Consider the following 22,301-nt stretch of genomic DNA (forward strand, 5'->3'; position numbering starts at 1 on the left):
GTTCTCTACAATTCAGGGTGCGTAACGGCAGAAGGCTACATCTCTTCATCCTGTGTTGATATGAGGTTTATTTAGTCTGGAAGCAGCTGAAGGAAAGTCATGGGGTGAGGACACCACTATAGCTGAAACATCTATACTCTGCAGTTGTATCCATTCAATACGCCTACCTGTTATTCATTCACTCGTACTACCATTAACTCTTATTATATATATATATTATATATAATTGAGTTATGTAAAATGTGATTACATTTTTTTTTCAAACAGTTAAAAGCAGAATTCGCAAGCCTATTCAGCAGCACAGAAAACTCAAAAGAGACTATTCTTTCAGAGACAGATTTGCAACTCAAGCTTTTTTTCTCTCCAAAGTAAAGTTGAGAGCTGCGCCTGTCATGTAAGGAAGACTTTTTGTTAACTAGTTGTGATATTAGTTGTTTACCAGGCACAAGGGCTTTGGTTTCATTCTCTGGAGATGTCAGCGTTAAAACTGTGCTGAAGGCCACATGCAACCGAATCATCAATCACTCTGTCTTCTTACGCACATACAGTACATGTTCAGGTATTTATGCCTGACGCTTGGGCTCAGATGTGTCATTTTGCCAAAAAAATTTTAGGCGGGCTGGCTTGTAATTTTAGCAGAATCCCAGCTAAGAGCCGGGTAGACTGTACGAATGATCCCTTATTTAGAAAGCACAATTAAAGGTTGTGAAATACTACTGAAGCAAATCTTACTTCGGGAAACATGAAAGGTTGTGCCAAGTAAATGAGGTGGAATACAAACGCTGATACATGCATGGGCCTGTGTGTGTGTGTGTGTGTGTGTGTGTGTGTGTGTGTGTGTGTGTGTGTGTGTGTGTGTGTGTGTGTGTGTGTGTGTGTGTGTGGACCCTCAGCTCTTCAGGAGTATAAAGGCTCCTAGTGTCTTAGAGCTGGCCAGTAGGTGACCTTTGCCTTCCCTTCCCAGCAGAGCCACCCTGTAGTGGAGGTGTGAATATTGCACCTGGATGTTTTGTTAGAGACAGGGGCTCTCATGCCCTGCCGGTCAACCTGTAAACCAGCCCCAAACTTGGCAGACTCGAACATCTAACATCATCTTCACATCCATCTAAAAAAAACTAAGCCCAGAGTTCACTGACATACATATTGCACACATCTTTGCCCATCTTCCTCTGTAATTATGTGATTAAACAGATTTCTCATTAACTTTTTTGCCTAGTGAGGTGACTTTTTGGCAAACTACTCTTGAGCTTGTAATGACTGAGCCACAGGGGGTATCCAACTATAAATGAGCTCTAAAGGACCATGTTTGACGGGTCCAAAACATCTGGCCTCCAGGTGTGCTTTCCCTTGACTATTCTCCTTAAGATAATATATGTTAGCAGATATACTTTTATTAGCCAAGAAAGCTACATGACTGAAGGGACGGCAATGTCACTCTTTCTCTCAGGCTGTCGGTCCACCACTTTGGTTCAGACTAAAATATCTCAACAACTGTAGAACAGATTGCTGAGGCATTCATTGTCTGCATATATGGATTATAATGACTCTGGAGATCCTATGACTTCTTTGGATGGTTAGCATGAAAGTTTGATATTCCTGTTCTGCTCCGGAAGAATAGTAATAATTTTTAACTGCTTAGCATCTAACGTTTTAAGAAACCCGATACTTTAATTTATGACCAAAATCACCAAATCCTTGCAAAACAAATGACATGTTTAGTTTCAGATACAAAATGTTAGCATATTACCCAGCTAAACCGAGATGTTGGACATGATAAGCAATTTACATGCCCTGATTATTGTATCATTTGAATGGCTGTTTTCCTTCTGGGTGCCTGCTAAGTCTTATTACCCTACAGTGCAACTTTAAAGTTGGTCATCTGGCACAAACTGAGCCTCTGCATGTTTCTACTGTATATATCTACTGCAGACCAGGTGACCCACTGCATATGTTGTTGTCTTAATTCCAGCTGATTAGCAGCGAGTGTTACTGGCAGTCAGAGCATGTCTCTGCATTGCACTGAGTTTTATGATGGAGGCTGCTCTGGGAACAGGACAAATGATCTGATGATGTAGCGGCACCAGGAGACTGGCTCAGGACTGTAGCTGTATATCTTAGTCAGTCACTTTAATCCCTTTGATTAATGGTGCAGGATGATAAGTTGTGAGAATAATGTCTATGCATGCCATCGAAGTATACAATTTGTCTCAACATGTGTTGTTGCTTTTGTAAATGTGCAAGGCAGCTCCGTGTTTTCATTGGAAAGGAATCCACCAGTATTACTCTTGAAAAACATTAGTTGGTCTTAAAACAATACTAACATGTCACAAAATAATGTGAATCTTCAGACAAACAGTCAGACTTTGTTTTATGGTCCTCGATCCAAGCTTAGCTAGGACACCTGTCTGAAACAGAAAGAGGGAATTCTGCACTTAAAGCATTTTGTTTAGGAAAATACCCACTTGATTTGGCTAACTCAGACTTTTGCCTTTGGATTTTGTCCAAGATCTCTTAGATTGGAGGAAGGGATAGCAGCTGTATGTTATTTCACTTGTTGTTTCCATAGACTATATTGTCACTTCTATGGTATGTGAAGTGAACTGATGTTGTATTTTGCAGGTGTAGTGATTATAAACTGACATTTGTTCCCAATTTTTGCCCTAGCTTTGGTAAATTCAGTAGGGGGGACTTTCACACAATTAAGAATTAAGAGTTTGCCGTTGATTTTATGGTTGTATAGGAGGCAGTCAGAAAACAGCCGATTCAAGTTAAGTCAAAACCTGCATCTGTTATTTGGTTCACCAGCATCAATCAAAGACGATCGATCAAAGCTGAAGCATGGACAGTGATGTGGAAGCAATGAACACCAGCCTTGACAGCCCTCTAAGTCCAATGCACCTGACCGGTTTGGGGATGAACTGTCTTCTTGGCCAAAAGTACAGACACTCTGGGCCGGGCCTCACCAGCCCTCAGGAGTACAACCAGTGGCTGCCTTACCGCCACGATGCCAGCCTGCTGCCCATGAAAGAAGACCTGGCCTTCTGGCTCAACACCCTAATGGGTGAGACAGTTTTTATCCATTGATTTTCACTCAAAACTGATGTTATAGCTACACTATGTGGATAATAGCTACAGTAAAAAAAAAATCCAACAGAATAAGTTATTTGATTGTAACATTTTGTAAAACTTATATATATATATATATATATATATATATATATATATATATATATATATATATATATATATATATATATATATATATATATATATATATATATATAGGGGAAGGTGGGGTGATTTGTGCATTTTGGAAGATGCAAAACCCCTTGTTTCTAGAAAACCGTGGAAGAAATTGGAAATGTGACCACATATTTAAGAAGAGCCATCCATTTGACTCATCCTGTAAAGAAGGGAGACACAAGGAATAAGATATAAGCACATTTAAGCTCAAAAAACTGTGTTTTGCCTTTCAAAGTAAAATTTCCATGATCAAGGTTTTTTGATTATTGTGTCTGAACAATTATAGACACGTTTGAAAACATTTGACACATGTTTAGTGCTTTGGTATGCTACACTTTGAGTCTATATAGTTAGCACAATGTCAACCCTAAATTGCTGCATCATGCCTATTATCCAAAATTCTGGGGATGGGGTGATTTGTGCGCAAGGGCCTGGGTGAGTTATAAGTAAGTAAGTAAGTAAAATGTATTTATAAAAGCACATTTATGACAGTTTGCACTGTCCAAAGTGCTGTACATAGTGCATTCAGTAGGTAAACAATGAAGGTACAATAACAATAACCAAAATAAAAGACGTAAAGCCCATACATCCACATAAACACAGATAGTAGTGCAGAGGTAAGATAGTTAATGGGGAGGAAACACCAGGGTGTACATATGGGTTTTGAGCCTTGATTTAAAGGCAGAAATGTAGGGGGAATCACATTTGTCAGGTGGCAGTTGGTTCCACAAGCACGGAGCAACTAGTGCAAAGTACATTTCTGAGAGTTGTGCCAGTGGCATGGCTGTATACGCTGGTCACCAAAAGAAAGTGATTGTCTACAGTAGCTCAGAAGAGAGTGACATCTCAATTCCACTTAACGACACCACTGATGAGAGTTCAGATGGCCAGAAAGATGATGATGGTGACTTTGTCATTGTGACACAATGACGCACAAATCACCCCACGTAGCGTCAAGACAACTTTTTTTCCGAAAGCTATATTTCTTAAACAGTTTATTCCAGATCCAAAGTTTTTATTGCCAGGGATGCACAACATCCTGAAATATATGTACATATTTGAGTTGGAGACATAACTGTCAAGGCCTCACTTTAAAATCACTTTGAGTAAAAAGTTGCACAAATCACCCCACCTTCCCCTATATATATTTTTTTTATTTTATTTTTTTTTATCATCAAAATATCACGTCAGGCTGTCACAGTTGACAGTTTGATTTTGGAACTGGGGCTTTTATTTTGAAGAGTGGGCAAAAAAAGCTTCAGTCACATTAAACATGGAGAACATTTACTTATCTCAAATTCACTTTAAAGCATTGTGAGAGAAAACATTCAAAGTCTCCACATGCCACAACCTGTAGGAGGGTGTCTGGAAAGTGACAAGACTCCAGTGGGATGGGTTTCTGACTAATGCTATAACGCACAAAAGAAAAGTCTGTCATTGTTTTGTAAAAGAGAGAACTGTAAACAGGCATTCGAGTTTTTTTTTAAAAGGGATAATGTAACATATACATGTATTATGTATGCTGTGTATTAGTAGTGGCACATAGTTCTACAACAATGTCAAGCTTTACCAGCTCATCAACCAAAGTGTTACTACTATGAGATAGACAGATATGGTAGCAATGGGGCTCATTAAGATTGCTGGTGCTAATCACAATTGGAACTAGAACTGCAAGCAGTTGTGAACGGGGGCCAAGCCTCCCGCGCGACTCGGGATCGGGCGTCGTCGTCCGCGGCGCCGGCCCCTCGCTTCACGGAATCCGGAGATGTAAAGTTTTTGAATGTGGGATGTTCGGTGTGGGAGTTATAGCCCCAAACGCGTTTTCTTTGTTTTTTGTGGTTTTGGCGCCCCCTATGGATGACATTCGCAAAACTACGTTAGATAGAAAGATGCAGCTCAATGTACCAAACAAGTGGATGTCAAGTTTTTGAATGTGCGATGTTCGGTTGGGGAGTTATAGCAAAATGAAATTGTCATCCTCTCCATTGTAAAGACACTTTTTTGAATTTTCCCATTTTCCCGCCTAAAGACTTAGAAAATGGCGAAAACAGGTAAAAAAATTTAAAAAATCTTTTTTTTAATAAGTCCGGCCCACATAGGAATTTCTTGCCCATATTTTTGCCATAGGCTCAGGTATGCCCCATGATAGTCTCCCTTGAGTTTCAGGAAAATCCCTTTTTTTTTTTTTTTTTACCGATTTGCGCGAATCTTTAAAGCGCTACCGTTTGGTCTTCCGATGGTCGTAGAACACTTATTTGACCAACTTTTGCTCGTGGGAGTCAGTAGAGCATAATGCTTTTGGTTTCGTCCAAATCGGGCGAAAACTGTAGGAGGAGTATGTTTTGGTGACTGACACAGTTTTTTCGATGTAGCAAAAAATATATCCTATCGCAAATGGGCGTGGCCTATCTCAAAAGATGCAGCTGACTTGTGGGCATCTGTGGATGTGAAATTTTTGACTGTCGGACTTTCGGTGCGGAAGTTATAGCCCAAAACGCCTTTTCCTTTGTTGTAGCGCCACCTAGTGGCCGGCATGTCTGAATTTTTTAGTATGCTGAGAGACCGGGGGTCTGAACTAGTGATGCAAGTGGCATGTCCCAACCCTTTACGGTTTGGGCTGCAGCACCACTTTTACGTAAGGAATAGGAATAATAATAATCCCTACAAGAACAATAGGGTTCCCTGCCCCGCAGGGCTTGGGAACCGCGTTGCTCTGCAAAACGCGGTCCCAGCCCTACTCGGGCTTGGCCCCCTAATAAACAATGCTCAAAACATCTGTGTGGAAATGTGTAAAAAATACCCTTATACGGCCCAAATATTTTGTATTTTCACCTTTATTTAATGATTTACAGAAAAACCATGTGTTTTCAGCAGCATTTTCACCTAGTTTTCTTTATGAAAACTGTAGTGGACAGATTTGTCTCTTGCTTTAAGAAATACAACACCTTTTCCAAGGCATTTGAGCTGCTGACCTATAATGTTAGAGTTAGGGTAAGTGTTTAAAATATCTTGGAATACATATTATGTGTGTAATATTGTGTAAACAACTCCTTTAAAAGATTTTGGCATTTTCATATGAGAATTGGTAGAAAATAAAACAAATCGTTGAGCCTAAACGAAAAGTAATACCTATGGATTGCTGTACGTAATTCAGCGTTTTTGTGTGAGTCCTCAGGTGTGGACCTCAGAGCAGACAGCCTGATGGAGCGGTTGGATAACGGCGTGATCCTCTGTCAGCTGGCACAGCTGATCCAGGACCAGATGATGCAATACAGCAATGGAAAGGTGCTGCAACAACAACACACAACTGACGCACACATTCACACACACACAAACATGTGCATACAGAAGAGTTCACTTGAACAATAACTAAAACAGAAAATAAGGTCATTTTGTTCCACCAAAGGAAGGCAAAGAGAGAATGAATGAATGAATGAATGCAAAGTCATTCTACATTTCAGAGGAGATTTATTCTCTTTTGCACTTCATCACTGTGACTATACAAACCTTTTCAAGCCACGATGAAAATCATTTTTCATAATATATTTACGACGTTTAAAAAAACACCTGTTTGGGCCTGTAACCTGTTGTTACATGTCACAGCTAAAAGCTTAGAGAGTCTTAAACCAGTGTAATGAGGTCAGGTCTGAGGTTGACAACATTTGGTGGTGCATTCAGATGTTGTCTGTCATCTGATGCAATTACTTAGCCTCACCTTAATGGTGTTTTTGAATCGAAGAAAAATAAGATAATATTTTAACTAGTGTATTGTCTGTCTTGACTGAACTCTGACATACTGACTGGTCACATTTACAAATATTAGTCAATTATTTAATTATTGGATAAAACACGTTTCCACTGCAAACTCACTAGCTATGTGTGTAACAATAACAATCACAGCCTTTCATGAGAAGAGTGATCCGCTGGCGAGCTGATGCAACTTCTGGATCTTTTTTCGCCCGCGACAACACTGCCAACTTCCTCTACTGGTGCCGAAAGATCGGCATTGACGGAGCCTACCTTTTTGAGTCGGAGGATTTGGGTGAGTAAAGACCGGAGATTGAGTCCCACATTATGGAGTTAAGGAGCTCCGGCCTATCCTTTTACCAATAAAGGTGTCAAGTAAATCTTGTCAAACAGCTGTTGTAGAACATTTAAACTGAAATCTTTAGACTTTGAGGTTCACCTCACCGAGGTAAAAATAATAAAACAAGTCCCAACAACTGCTTGTAGACAGTTATACATGTGTGTCCATGTTTGGGAGAACATCTTGTCCCTTATATTTCTTCTTCAATATTTTCATTCATCACAATATCTCCAACGCTGTTGTGTTAAGTAACGAAGGGTGTTATGCGGTTCTGTGCTTTCAGACTCCCTGCGTCATTTCTAACTCACACCTTCTGCATGCATGATGAGAAGACAACCCACTTGCTGTACATGGTCCTGTATCATTAAACACACTCTTCTCTGTGCACTTCTCACTCGGGCATGTCAATGCAGGGAGGCGGATGCGTGAGAGTGATAATGTGTAGGTTAATCCCCACCAACAATAAGACCCCAGCTGCAAGCAGAATAACCCTCACTTTACTAATTGAGCGATGCTAAGAGTGAACTTGCTTTGCTTTGACTGGCTTCAGTTTTTCCTGGCTTATGAAGGCACATATGATTATTCTTTTTTTTCTTCTCTCATCTCCTTTTCCTGCTGCAGTTGGGATGTGACGGTGGAAGTTGAATACAGGTGAATTCAAATAAAATACCATGATTGATGGTGACAGTCTCTCTGCTCATTACATTTAGATTTAGATTGTGTTTTGTTGTCGCACACACTTTTATGCATGCGTAAAGGTGGAGTCAGCACTTCTTGAGAATGCTTGTAGTCAAAATCACGTCTTGTCACACTCAGAGAATATCTACACACATTCCGCTGACAGTATATCCTGTGCATGCACAGAAAAACATTCCAGTGTAAATACACAGCCTAGGTGCTGTAAACGGGTATGCTTACCCCTTTGTTTACATACCCTTTGTTTACATACTTGTTTACATAGCCTATGATGTGTATTAACTCTGGAATTATTTTTTAGTGCACACACAGTACTGACAGCCAGGTAGTGGTTCTTGAGGAGATATTCATATATTTATTTATTTTTTACAAAAAGTGATTTTGAACTAAAAGCTTTCTCCAGAATCGCTGACTCAACCTTTAATCAATTGTCATCTTAACACATTAACGAACTATTACTTTTTCTGTTCCAAACTGAATGCACATACAGTAGCCTAGGCCTAGTTCCCCTCTTTTCAATGTATAGTTAGTTGACTGGAAGCAGGAGGCTGACTTGTTGATGAAGTGTTCATGCCCTCATGCCCCCAGCTGCACATCCAGAGCCCTCAGGAATTCCTGCTCTGCTTCAAAGATAGAGAGGCACAATAGATAGCTCCTGAAATGTGCCCTCTCTGTTCAGACTGCCGATCCTGTTTTTCTTTTGACAAACAGAAGTTTATCTCCGGAAGCATCTTTCCTTCCAGATGAGTGACTGTTTTTCTTTCTTCTCATATGTTTGTCCTGTATTTATGTACTGCGTGAAGTCCTCCACAAGCAGCCTCGGGAGGTGTGTCTGTGCCTGATGGAACTGGGAAGAATTGGAGCCAGGTAACTCGAAAAACACAACTGCTGGAACAGCTCTTAAGGAGAAAAACAAAACTGAATCACACTGAGAAAAAAACTGCACTATTCTTTTTTATCCCAAAAAATTATGCCAAAACAAGTTTCCTATGTACTTACAAAGACAAAACACCCAAATATTTTTTTGCATTTAAACCAATACATTACAGTTAAGTAGTAGGCCTACCTGTCTACTCTGTGGTTTCCCACCTTTTTTAAGAATCTACCTTATCCATCATAGTCGCTTAGATTAACTCAAGTACCCCTTTATTGATACCACCCATAATGTAGCAAATGTGTTTATTTGAAATGATATAAACCAAATGCTGTTTTAAACTGCTAATCTTATTGAAGTGCATATTCCAATATTTTTACATACACCAAAGCTGTCAATATTAAGGACAACGTTGGACATTTCTACCATCTTACTCTGGTTATCCATTACTTTTATGTATCAATTTCCACTGGTTTTCCGTTAATGTTACTTTTAGCTATATTTTTTTACCCGCTCTCAATCGCAACACGTGGTGTTCAGTAACATATATTTTTTCAAAAACCAAACAGTTATTTCTGTTAATTACTATCAGGTTTAGTTCCTTCACAGTCTTTCCAAGTGCTGCCTGGTTAACCAGAGACCTTTTTCCATGGGGGGTTCAAGTGCTCCTGGTTGGGTATCACCCTTCTATACTCTGTGATTGATTCATCCTCTCGATTGCTGAGATATTATTTGTAAAAAAAAAAAAAAAAACTCTCTTTCAGGTATGGCGTGGAGCCCCCGGGGTTGGTGAAGTTGGAGAGAGAGATAGAGAGGGAGGAGGCCGGGTGCTTATCTCCATCATCCCGTCTGCCCTTCTCCTTTTTTCCTCCTCCTCCATCTTTGAATTCACCACCACAATCCCCCTCTCCTCCTCCCCCTCCCTCTCTCCCTCTCCCCCTCACTCCGAGCACAGCCGGCCTGTCTGAGACCCTCACTGCTTCCCTCGCCTCTGATCTTCCATCAGCCACAACAGACCCAGCACCTCCATGTTCACCCTCCCTCTCAGCCTCTAACCCTTGTACAACCAAAGCAACAGCCTCAACACAAACACCTTTGTTCTCTTCACCCTGCACCACTACTCACACACCTGCCTCAGCTCCACCGTCAGCAGCCGTGCCCTCGCCGGGCCAAACCCTGCTATCCGCCTACATGGTCTCCTCCTCCACCACAATAATAAACAAGCACCAAGATACACAACAAACTACACCTCCCGTCAGCTCCCCACCTGCAGCCCTCCTCACTCCACGTTCCTCCAGCAAATCCACAAGCCGGAGGAAGAGCACAGGCACCAACAACATTCTGGATGATATTGTATGTATTATTGTGTCCAGTGAAATAAATGCTACATGAGCTTACAGATTTTTAAAGGTATATGCTGTATGTTTAGACTTGAATTGACCCCTCCTATTGTCTAACCTTTCCCAGGTGAGAAACATTATTGAAAATCCCCCCTGCAGCTGTCCGACCAGGTTCCTTGTTGAGAAGCAACCTAAAGGCTGCTACCGTGTCGGGGATAAAGTTCTGTATATTCGGGTGAGTATATTCACGATAACATGGCCTCTTAGTAATAATGTTCATATATAAAGACAGTTTAAGAGAAACATGTATGCCGCTTAAATTACATTTTTCTCAAGATGAGAAAAGGTGATTCATATTTGTCATGTCTGAAAATATTGATATTGGACATATCTGACAATGTGTTTTTTTATTAAACTGAATTATTGTTTTTTTTAGGCAATCACAATTCAGTTAGAGGAATACAGTGGTTTGGTTAAATATTTTAAAAGTCAAGACTCGAGGCTTGACATTTTTTTTCTTCTTTACCAACATTTAGTTGAAACCACAAACAATATTTAGAATGTAAAATCTTTCCTGTATCCAAGTCATAGACTGTATAAAGCAGGGGTATTCAACTAAAATTCAAATAGGTCCAGTTAGAGAAAATGTCCTCAAGCAAAGGTCCGGAACATCATAATGTCTAACTTGCGTTATGATTCAGTGTGATATATAGTGAAGTAGCCTAGTAGTTGTATCAACGTCTGCATGTAATTAACAACTGACTGTCAGATCAATATAGAAAGAACAATTCAAAAACATTTCAACAATATTTATTCTCACTTTTAAATAATTATAGATATATAATGCTGAAGATATATGTATTATTTAAGTGACTCAACTGAAACTAATCTCTTCATAGAGAAGGGCTGCATTTAAAAATAAAATGGTGAAAATAAATATAATAATAATCTTAAAATAAAGATAAAATATATAATTCATTTTTGAAAAATTAAATGATTTTGAGAAATATGTTCAATGTATAATTTCTAAACTTCACTATACCTATTATGTTTGTTTAACATAGTAATCTCCCACTTTGTCTAATACTGGATTTTTATTTTGCAATTTTGAAAAGCTCTGAAAAAGTGACATGTCAGAAACTAAACCCCTGTAGGGGGGTCTGGGGGTTTCCCCCCCAGTAATTTTTTTTTGTGTTTTTAGAATGTAATCGGAGCATTCTGGTGCATTCTGGGGAAAATAATAAAAGAAAAGGTCAACATTTAATATAGTTAAGATGAATAGAAAAATTAACAAAACAACATAACTTGCTAGCAGCCAGATAACTGGACTGAGGGACGGATGACCACTAGCTTTCGCTAATGTTAGTGGGGGCTACTGCCAAATATCTTGCTAAAAAATTAACCTGTATTTATAAATTCTGCCATTACTAAGAATATATAAAACTTAAAATGTAGATAATTGAAACTACATACAAAAAAAAATTTAAAAATAATGTTTTTCCTGTTGCTGTTGTGGGCAGTAGATGCAGTGCTGCTGGCGATTGGTGATTATGTCAATCTTATGTCTGTGTCATTCACACATAGGTCTACATCAGGGTAATAGAGAGTCCACATGATTGCACCTTGATCGGTTTTCACCAGTCTTACAAAAGGGGAAAAAACCATAGATAGTAAATAATAGGAAAAAACTCAGCTGTTGATCGCTCGTTAACTCGCTCGCGACACACAGAGCCGGTGAGCGAGCGGGCGAGCGAGAGAGAAAGCTGTCTCTCACTCTCCTCCCGCTGTCTTTCTCACTCTAATCTGATTTATTTAGCTGAAATTCTCGTAATTCTTGCACTTCTCTCTGTCATCTCTCGCATGATAGCTCACTGTCTCTTTGTCTGTGAGCCAGCCTGAGCCGGGAATGCACAGATTCGATTGGCTGCCTGAGTAGCAGGAGGCGGGATGGCTTAACTCGAAAGCATTTCCTGATTCGCTAAACCAGTACCGTAAAGTCTAGAAAAGCTGCGCCGGTCAAAATAGAAGCGCCCCGTCAAAATTAAATACTTAAATAATTGATTGACTACAGGTCCGGGTCCGTATAGGACGGCGTCTGGGTCCGGACCCGGACCGCGGTCCGCCTGTTAGTGACCCCCGGTATAAAGTCTTGCATTTGGTATGTCTGCCATACACCTTGACTTCCTACCTACGACTTGTGTACTAAAATGTTGCACCTGGGGCCCTCTGTGGTGTAGTGGTTAGAGCGCGTACCATAGAGGCTCAGTCCTCGATGCAGCAGACCCGGCTCGCTCTCTGCATGTCATCCCGCTCTCTACCCCATTTCATCTTTGTCTCTTCACTCTGTCAATTAAAGCATGGAAAATTCCAGAAAATAATCTTGAAAAACCTACTACGCTTGAGCAAATATTACCGCTGCACATTATCTGGGCAGCATTAAGTTCCACATTGAAACATGATGTGCAAAACAAATTAGTGTATTATGTATTTTCTAGAGGAAAAAGTTGGATCACGCCCACTCCCTCCCCTAGTTTGACGACAATAGTGCTGATGTGTTGTTTTATAAGGTAGTAATAGTAAAATAAATATAAGGATAATGTAACAGTTATTTAAAATGTATACATTAATGTGAAATATGATCTGGAATTGTAACTTGGTACATTTAAACCATGACGTGAATTCCAAATCAACTCTTATGTTTCATCCACTGAAGATGCGTCAAAGATGCTATAACACATATAAGATGTGAGGTGCGAAGGCCTTCAGGTTATTAATCAACAGCTTAGTCAGCAACAAGTGCAGTGTGTCAGAGCCACTGATCATTTGGGATGGAGATGTAGGTGCCTTTCAGCCTCCCGGAGTCGTGCACCACCCATATGGCTTCTACACAAAGGCTCAAGGAATGGCCTTCGTAGAGGCAGGGTTGCTTAGCAACCAATGGTCAGGATAAGTCTGGGCTGACAATGATTTTATTCAGCACCTAGACCTTGAGCAAATAGTTCAAACCTGAAGGAAAAATAAACACTTCTCCTCTAGCATTATTTCTAGAAGATATGAGCGTGGTGTGCCGTTCAAATGGCTGCCCACTCAGGAGTTGGAGAGAAAAATATAAAAGTATAGGTTTAGTGCACACTGTGTAAGTAATGCATTGTCCATTAAAGAGGTCACGCTGTAAAACATAGTTTATTTTTAAAATGTGTCTGTGAAATCAGATTGATCACTTCGCTGGCTAATTGGTCACTTTTTAAAACCTGGTTAACGCTTTGTTGATTAGATTGACCCATCACTCACAGCAGCTTTACAGTCACACTTTCACGGGCAGAGATTGAAATATTTTTACAGCCCATTTAGGAAATAATGTTCCCCTTCCAGTCACAGACCACCTGTTTCTCCACAGCCCACCTGTCACTAACAATAGAGCCCATGTTAGAACTCCACAGCAAAGAACGGCGATAAGACGTGATAACCAAAGCATATTATTAGCGGAGCACATTTATGTTAAAGAAAAGAAAAAAAGGAAAAACCTTTTGACTTTTGGGCTCACATTTTCTACTTATCATTGCAGGGTTATCCTTACAATGTTGTCAGTCCGTTTTTCAAGCTATAATTACCAGTTTGTAGACACTGCTTGCAGTGCTCCTTTCCCCTCGCCTTCTTGCCGCAAACACTCTGTGTGAATAGAGGGCCGCAGCCCATCAACCCCGTCTCCATCCATTACCTAGAAGCTCACAGCTGCCTACATGTGTGCTGGGAAACATGCCATAATCCTCAATTAGCATATACCACGATAACCCCAGTGCAGCCCCTAGGAGAGCGTGCCATTCAATGTGTACAGACCTTTTTAGTGAGCAGATACTATTGATTACCGAGACAAAGTCATTAGTGCGGGGGTTTAATCAGACAGCTTGTTAATGAGCGGCTGAGCATGACAGCCCCTCCTCACGTGTAAACTTTATGACCCCCCCTCTCCCTAACACCACACACACACTCACCGCTCCCCTCTATCCCCTCTGGAGGCTATTCAATCATGCTGGCCCTGAAGTGCTCCGCCATTCTTTGGTGTAAAAAAAGGGGAAGGCTTTTTTCTTTCTTCTCTGCGCCCAATTAGGCTCTCCTCCAGCTTTGTAGCAGGGACAATGTCTGATTGAGTCAATGGAAGGAAAATACATTCAGACATTTCACAATATCATGCCACATCAGTGCTTCGTTATAGGATGCTTTCTACATAAGAGAATCTTTTTTTTTTTTAAAAGAAGCATCGTGTTTTGAAGGTTAGCTTTAGCTGAGCAAAATCAGGACCGAAGTGAGGATGATGACAACCCCTTCATCATCCTCCTCTCTCAAGTGTCCTTGAGCAAGACATTGACTCCATAGAAGCTCCAGGGGTCTTTGTCTTGTAGGTGACCCTGAACTTTGACCTTACAGTGGAGAAAGTAAGAAGAGGGAATTATCATTCTGAAGTGGCATTACTGCCTATCATTTGATGGAATCATTCATCAACCATGAATGTCTTTACCACATTTTGTGCCAATCCTTCCAATTGTTGTTGAGACATGACACTGAAAACCAATAATATCAACCTCATGTGTTTTTAAAGTTATTTCAGCGTTTTTCGCTGTATAAGACAGAATTGGAAAGACAGAGTTGAAATGGGGCAAAGAGGGGAGGACATGCAGAGAACCGACCACAGGTTGGACTCGAACCGGACTGAGCCTCTTGGGGCGACGCTCTAACCACTAGACTATCCGATTGCTTTCCCCAGAGCTGTGCAGATAGCATGCCTAAAATCTGCCTCATTGTCCTTAAAAATCATTATGATCAACTCCAACTGTAACTCTTCTAACTTGCCAAGGGCTGTCTATAAAACTAATCAATGTGCTGTCCCGGGGTCTCTCAAAAACACAGTATACCTCACACATGGAGTATACATAATATATAACTTTATGTAAACTGGTAGTCTCATCAAGATCTCTTATGCAAGTCGAATACAGCATGACACACATTTGCCTTCATTCATCTCTACTGTACATTTTAGACTCACTGTACTAAAAAGAAAAGAAAACAAAACGCATCAAAATAAGTTGTAGCTAAAGCCTGCCTCCTTTCGGCCGGTGTTCAAATGACTCCTCTTTCCCTGAGCTCATGCATCTTTCAGCAGGAAAGGAGAGAAGGAATCAATGGAGCTGCCAGGGAGAACACAGGGGAATCCAGACGGTAGTTTATGGGCTGCAGACGTAGTACACTTTGTACAGAGACCTTTGAGGGGGAGGGGGAATTGTAGAGACAGAAATAAATGAATCTGCTCGAACAAAGAGTGCTTGTGTTTAATATTAGAATACAGAAAGATGCTGACTCTGTTTTACATCATAATAATTATAATAAACAATTTTCTATATTGGTTGGCGAGACATTTCCCTACTCCCCTGCTAATAGTGATAGCTAGTGTATGTGTGAATGTGAGTTTCTGTGTCGGCGTGTGTATGTGTGAGTGTGTGTATGAGTGTGTATGTATTTGTGTATGTCTCTGTGCATGTCCATGGGGGTGATCTTGATTTTATTTGCTGTTTTTCTTTTTCTCTGCTGTTGTTTTTAATCTCTGTAAGGCACTTTGAGTTACTTTTGTATGAAAAGCGCAATATAAATACAAAATTATTGATAAATTGATTGAATAGTTGTCTGAGTCATGTGATAATTTAGCCATATAAATATAAAAATAATTTATCCAAAGATATATACTTTATTTTATCATGTTTTAAACATACACCGTGAGAAAAACAATGTTCATAGTCAAACAACCAGGATACAAGAAACAACACAAATGAAGCAAGATAACCAGAAGCCAGAATAATAAAAACAATAATATTAAAAGCTATAACATCATCAATTCTATTTCCTGGTTTTAAACACAACAGAAAAAAGTTAAAGTAAATACTGGCAAAAAATAATAAACACTCACAATGCTGGATTCATTTACATTTTATTAATTTTATTTATCTGGAAAATCCAATTTAGGATGAATTCTCAGAATGAAGACCAGTCAGAATTACAATTCCAGCACGTCTGACAGGAAAGTGGTTTACTCAGGATGTCAGACTTGACCCCTGTCAACCTCAACATTTTAATCTGCAGGATGACAGCTGAGACGCACCACGCCTGGGCTTTTCCTCTGTTGCTGCTTTCTGCCTGTGCACACGTGTCTGCAAATGTACCATTGATTTATTTATTTTCTAATGTCGTACACGTGACAAACGCGTCCCCGGAACAAGTAGAGGGGATCCGCTTGTGTTATCAGATTCTTAATGGCTCCGTAATGAAGGGTTTATTGGGCGATAAGGCGAGAGGGGGTGGGACTGTGCTGACAGGACAACGGATGGCTTTGCAAGGCCTCCTGGGAATGTTAATGTCTGCTGGGAGTTGAGGGGTATGAGCGCTGAACTCATCTCAATTTCTGCTTATTTTTTTCTCTCTTTCTCCAGGCTTTATATTGTGGCTGTAGTTGCCATGGCAGCAGTTGGTTTTCTGCTGTAAGGATCTTTGTCTTCTGTCTGTGAAGGATGTGTTGATTCAGACAGCAGCTGATCTCTGTGCATCTATACAGACTGGCTGTAGAGTAGTTATTTGATTTGAAATGCTGTTCATTAGATGTCTTGTGCTGCATATCTGTGTGCCATGATGCACTGTGTATGCATGTTCATGTGTCGATTAGTCCTGCATGTGCGTGTGTGTGTATGTGTGTGTGTGTGTGTGTGTGTGTGTGTGTGAGAGAGAGAGAGTGTGTGTGTGTGTGTGTGAGTGTGTTTGTGTGTGTGTGTGTGTGTGTGTGTGTGTGTGTGTGTGTGTGTGTGTGTGTGTGTGTGTGTGTGTGTGTGTGTGTGGGGGGGCTCAGCTTGTGTCCCACGAGGTGTTGTTTCATTTGGTTTAATGAGATTTTGACAAAGCTATCCCGGAGATCATTTGCCTTTCATAGGCAGGGCTACACATGCACAAGAAGCTTGTAAATATTAGACTGGTGTGTGTGCATACATTGTGTGTGTGCATGAGTGTGTGTGTGTGTGTGTGTGTGTGTTGGGGGAGGGCCGGGAGATTGCTTTTCATATAAGTGAGAATTCATAAACATCCTGGCAATATATCAGCCAGAAAAAAATATATGCACACTTCATTTCCAAGCACTCTCTTCTCCTCCTGACTGTTGCCCTTGCAGATGCTGAATGAGCGCCATGTGATGGTGCGTGTGGGCGGCGGCTGGGAGACCTTCATCAGTTACCTGCAGAAACACGACCCCTGCAGAGGAGGAGGAGGAGGAAGGTCAGAGGTCAGGCTCTGTAGGGACAAGGCCAAGCCACCCAGTTTGAACATCTCACCTGACAGCTACATGGTGGTCGGGGCCCATTACCGTGGCAAGAAGTAGACTCTCATATTGTGTTCTATTTTGCTTCTGACATTAACCTTAATCAGACAAAACGTGGTTATTGTTGTTGTTTGTTTTTTTCCTACCTCACGTTTAAAAGAAAATGCAACTTTTAAATAACAGATAAGGTGATTGTTATCTTTGGGAATGCACTAACCTACTGCAACAACTTGACAGTTAAGCCACGTGACGTGCATGTCTTCAACGATAAGACAATAACTGTTTATTACAATCAATGAATCATTTCAGTCGCTGTAAAAAAAACAAATGCTGAGCATTCGCTTGTTCCTGTGTTTACACTTTCAAGATTTGCTGCTTTTTCTTAGTCATATGTGATACTAAACTTTTATACTATAGGTTGAATAAAACAAGCAATCTGAATACATAACCTTGGGCTATGAGAGATTATAACAGGAAATTATCCCTATTTCATAAAATATTTGTACTAAATGAATGAATTGTATAATCAATCAAATAAGCAGATTAACCAATAATGTAAACAATGGGTAGATGCAGCACTAGTTTTCCGTACATAATCATTAAATGTCTTTTCAGGGAAGGTTCTGTGTAGTACTACAAGTTAAGTTATACATTTGTACCGTTGTAGTTTAGACAGTAAACATGCAGCTATCTGTTTGTATATCATGGTTTTTGTAGTTTGAATTTGTATGTTTGAGTTTTGTATTTTGGATGTTAAGGTTACATCAGCAGTTCTAGTAGTAGTCTTATGTAGATCTATGCATAATGACTCTCAGTGTACGTAATTATTTTTCTGTATTTTAATGGATAAAACTTGTTTTGGTTTCTGTTTAGGATAAACGGGTTTTAAAAACATATATGTTTGAATGTTGTTCCTTGTTTCATATTTACGTCTTGCAAGGATATTTTTTTTTATCACCTTCAAAAGGCAAAGACACAAAACATCACATCCTCCCTCTAGATGGCACCATGTCCTCAGTGACAAAAGGCCAAGCCTCTCCTCCACGCTTGTTTGGGGGAGTGGCTGTCACCACTGCTGTCATGATAGTGGTTGCGTTCCGAATCGCATACTTTCTACTATATAGTATGTAGAAAAAAGATTTAGGATGTCCCGATTCTTGTGGCCAGATTTAGGATGGTTAGAAGTACCCGGATGTCCTACTTCATGCGGCCAAGATTGTTAGTGTTGAAAAGTGCATCCTATTTGGGCGATTCTGACCCACAATCCAGTGCGCACGTGAAGTGACGTCACATCGACGAAGCCTCCATATGAAAACAAATGGGGATGCGACGGATATAAAAGCAAGAGGCAAGATCAAGGCGCAATGTTATGATGAAATAAGAGAGTAAAGTATGTCCCAATAGTATGCCTACTGCATCCTAACTAGATTCTTTTTATTGTAGGATGTAGTATGTAGAATAGAAAAAAGAAAGAGTATGCGATTCGGAACGCAACCAGTGTTTCACCTTTCACAGTACACTCATCTCTTAGTTGGACTGTTTTTCAGTTTTAACTTCCCAAACCACCTCTCGCCCATAGATACAAAAGTACAAAACATGATGCTACCTCAGGAGAGTCATACATTATACTTTTCAAAATAAAGTGCTTTGAAAAAAAGGGGGAAAGTCTTTGGAGAACTTGAGCTACAGAATCCGGTGGGGAACAAATACAAACACTGAAATTCACAACCTGTTAGTAATTACATATTTTATTTCAGTAAAATAAATTAATTAAAAATGGACACAAGTTTTAATATATTGAAAGAAACTAACTGTAATGAGATCATGCAAGACTGTAATGTCTTTTTAGTCCCCACATAACATCTTCAGTGGATTGAACCAGTATAAATGACTTGTACAAAATAATAGCTGTGCTACTGAAACAAGTACCACTGTGAATGGCTGTGTTTTTCACAGGGCATCTCTTGTTGCACAGAGTACATTTCTAAGTTCAGCATGAAACACAGGAAGTTGCCACTTGAGAGGGATTTTTCAACAATTTTCAAATACATTGTTACACTGTGCTGACCTCATTTGTTCTCTAAAGTACATACGTCTTTTTTAAGTCTTGCTACTGTGTGCTACTGTTCTTCCATATTGAAACTCAATCCAATCGATGACAATATCTCAGTTTTTAAATACAGATGGGTTCTGGAAATTTAATATTTGACATATGGGGGGATAAATATGTGCTTTTAAGTTTTTGCTTTTAATACCTTTTGACAAAAATCCTGCACATTTGCAGTGGTGGCACATACTAGAAAACTCCGATTGGACCACCTATAATACACAAATAAAACTTGTTAAGCGATATGTGCAATTGTGCTTCAGTCCTATCAACACAATATACTTGCACCATGTACTTACTGTATACATTACAGTTTTACTGCTCACAGTAATACTTATTTTACTCCGTATCAGTTTGGATGAGAACTTCAAACTTTATAAAACCATAACACCAGAGGACATTGGTAAATACACTGACTCAAATGTCAGTGTTTAACCATATATATGAATATTTTTATATTTATGGTATGTCCTTGTTTCATGGCACCAGTATTTTCACAATAAGAGCCCAGACCGACTGACCCTAAGCACACAACATGGTATAAACCCAAACCATTGTTGTAAAAGACACAACAGGGGACCTATTACATGCTCTGGTCATATTTTGCTCCCGTATGTAGCCGTGTAGTGTATAACTCAACCTGCTCAGACTTTTACGAGACCCAGCAATGTGCAAAGATTCAACAAGACACTGATGATACAGTTTTCAATCATGCCTCAGTTAATTTTCCCAACCTCTGAAAAGTGGTAGCCTCATGAGGAGGTTAATGGTAATGGTGAAAGGACTGAACATCACACACAGTGTTGTCAATACACATTATAACACCTTTTTTTTCTTCTAAGAAAGTTATTTGACATAGCTGATAGAATATCTCAAGACTCATGTCCAGCAATCAACATTTATAAAAAAGAAAAGAAAACATCATCACACATGGCTGTAATATTCTTGTATCATGAATTTGTAGTAAACTTACAACTTTCAAAATAAATTAGATATAATGACGAAAATAATAATATTTGCGTAACAGCAAACTGGCCAGTGAGTTATTATCATCCATCCAATGTCTCTTTTCCACAAACCAAACAAAAATCCTACCTGCTACACTCATCCCGCTCCATACTTTACACTATGAAGTGTACAATATTGTAAGATAGTACACAGAAATGGTTGTATTAAACTGATATGTACTCCAGTTGTTGATTAGAAAGGTCACTTTCTTTTTCTAAATAAAAAAAATCTTCTCGGAATAAAGTACTTTATTATTACTCTTTATTTAAATGTTTTTTTGTTGACATTGCAGCCCTATTAGCTTTTATGATAAAGGGACTAAATATGGAAATTAGACACTGGCTGTAATCTTGCATATTTACATGAACTGTAAATGTTCATCGATATGCACTGTCCCTGTTTTAAATTAATTAATCAAAAATCTAAATTGAATTGTTACAGAACATTGTTAATTAGCATAACACTTAAAATCATGCCATCCGAGTATGAATCTCAAAATTAAAATACTAGAGTGAACAGCTCCTCTGTTTCCATTATGGGAAAATGATGTCCGTCACAGTAAATGATCCTTCATACTGCTTGTTTTTTATTGTATATCAGCAGTTACCGAGCCAGATTGTAGTCATGACGACACTTTTCTCCTCTACCTAGGATGTAACTTTGTTACTGAACTCACAGAAGATGAGAATTGAAAGCCACTTGTGCTTTTTTTTTTAAAGTGTGATCACTGAAGTTGCATTTGTTTTCTTCTGGAAATGCTTAACTTGCTTGTATTCAGAGTATTACACAAAAAGTAAGACCAATATTTAAGGGTTAACAATGGAGCAATCCAATACTTCCTCCACAGTTTGGTTTCTTGTTTTTACTCTTGTTATGATCCAGCCGCCAGCAAACACCCCGGTCATGCCTGTCAGTTTGGAACCGCAGAAAAAAACCTTGATGTTGCTGAATCAGGTAATGGATTCATGCTCCTAGCACCTTCCTGTAACTCTTTATCCTCTCCACACTGTCAGACATTTCACCTCTAAACAAACAGAAAACAAACATTCTTATTCAAAATCTACTTTACACGAACAATGATCTGATCCTACATAGAGATGCATTTGTACATATAGAATCTTTTAAGAAGCATCAAACGATTTGCTCTTCGATGCAAATTTTCATCTTGTGTATTTTATCGCACTGACCACAATGCTAGATGGATTTTGCGCTCTGCAGAGGAAGCAGACGTCAGCCCCGGTGCTCATGTTTTGTATCAGTTTAGTCTGCTACACTAAAGATAAGCAATGGGCAGTCAACGCCAGATTTTTTTTCCCATTACAAACAATAACACAGCACACATCACTCGACTGAAAGAGGAATGCTGACAGGATGCTCTGGCCTGATTTTTGTGTGTCTGTTCCTTTTGGTGGATTTCTCCAATGATTCATCCGGAATAATTGAGCGTGTGTGGAAAAGCACGTGCTGGTGTGTGCGTGCTGAGTGGGAGTGTATGTGGCTTCATGTTTTTAAGAGAGCACCATTTTTAGACGGATTCTCTTCAGAGAAAACAGTCACCTCAAGATCGCCATAAAGTCAGCATTTCAAACATCGGAACC

The 22,301-nt window shown here is 39.6% G+C and overlaps 1 protein-coding gene across 1 annotated transcript; it reads left to right on the top strand.

Moving 5' to 3' along the window:
* Positions 1-2,838: 2,838 nt before the first annotated feature.
* Positions 2,839-17,648, top strand: gas2b (growth arrest-specific 2b; the record flags this gene model as incomplete). Its single annotated transcript, XM_080029058.1, has 7 exons — positions 2,839-3,061; positions 6,419-6,528; positions 7,144-7,285; positions 8,830-8,893; positions 9,665-10,253; positions 10,368-10,475; positions 17,442-17,648. 7 exons carry the CDS (start codon positions 2,839-2,841, stop codon positions 17,646-17,648), a joined length of 1,443 nt encoding a protein of 480 aa, XP_079885184.1.
* Between the last annotated feature and the right edge of the window lie 4,653 nt (positions 17,649-22,301).

Source organism: Ammodytes marinus (genome assembly GCF_949987685.1).
Source record: "Ammodytes marinus genome assembly, chromosome: 1".
In the NCBI taxonomy this organism is placed as follows: domain Eukaryota; kingdom Metazoa; phylum Chordata; class Actinopteri; order Uranoscopiformes; family Ammodytidae; genus Ammodytes; species Ammodytes marinus.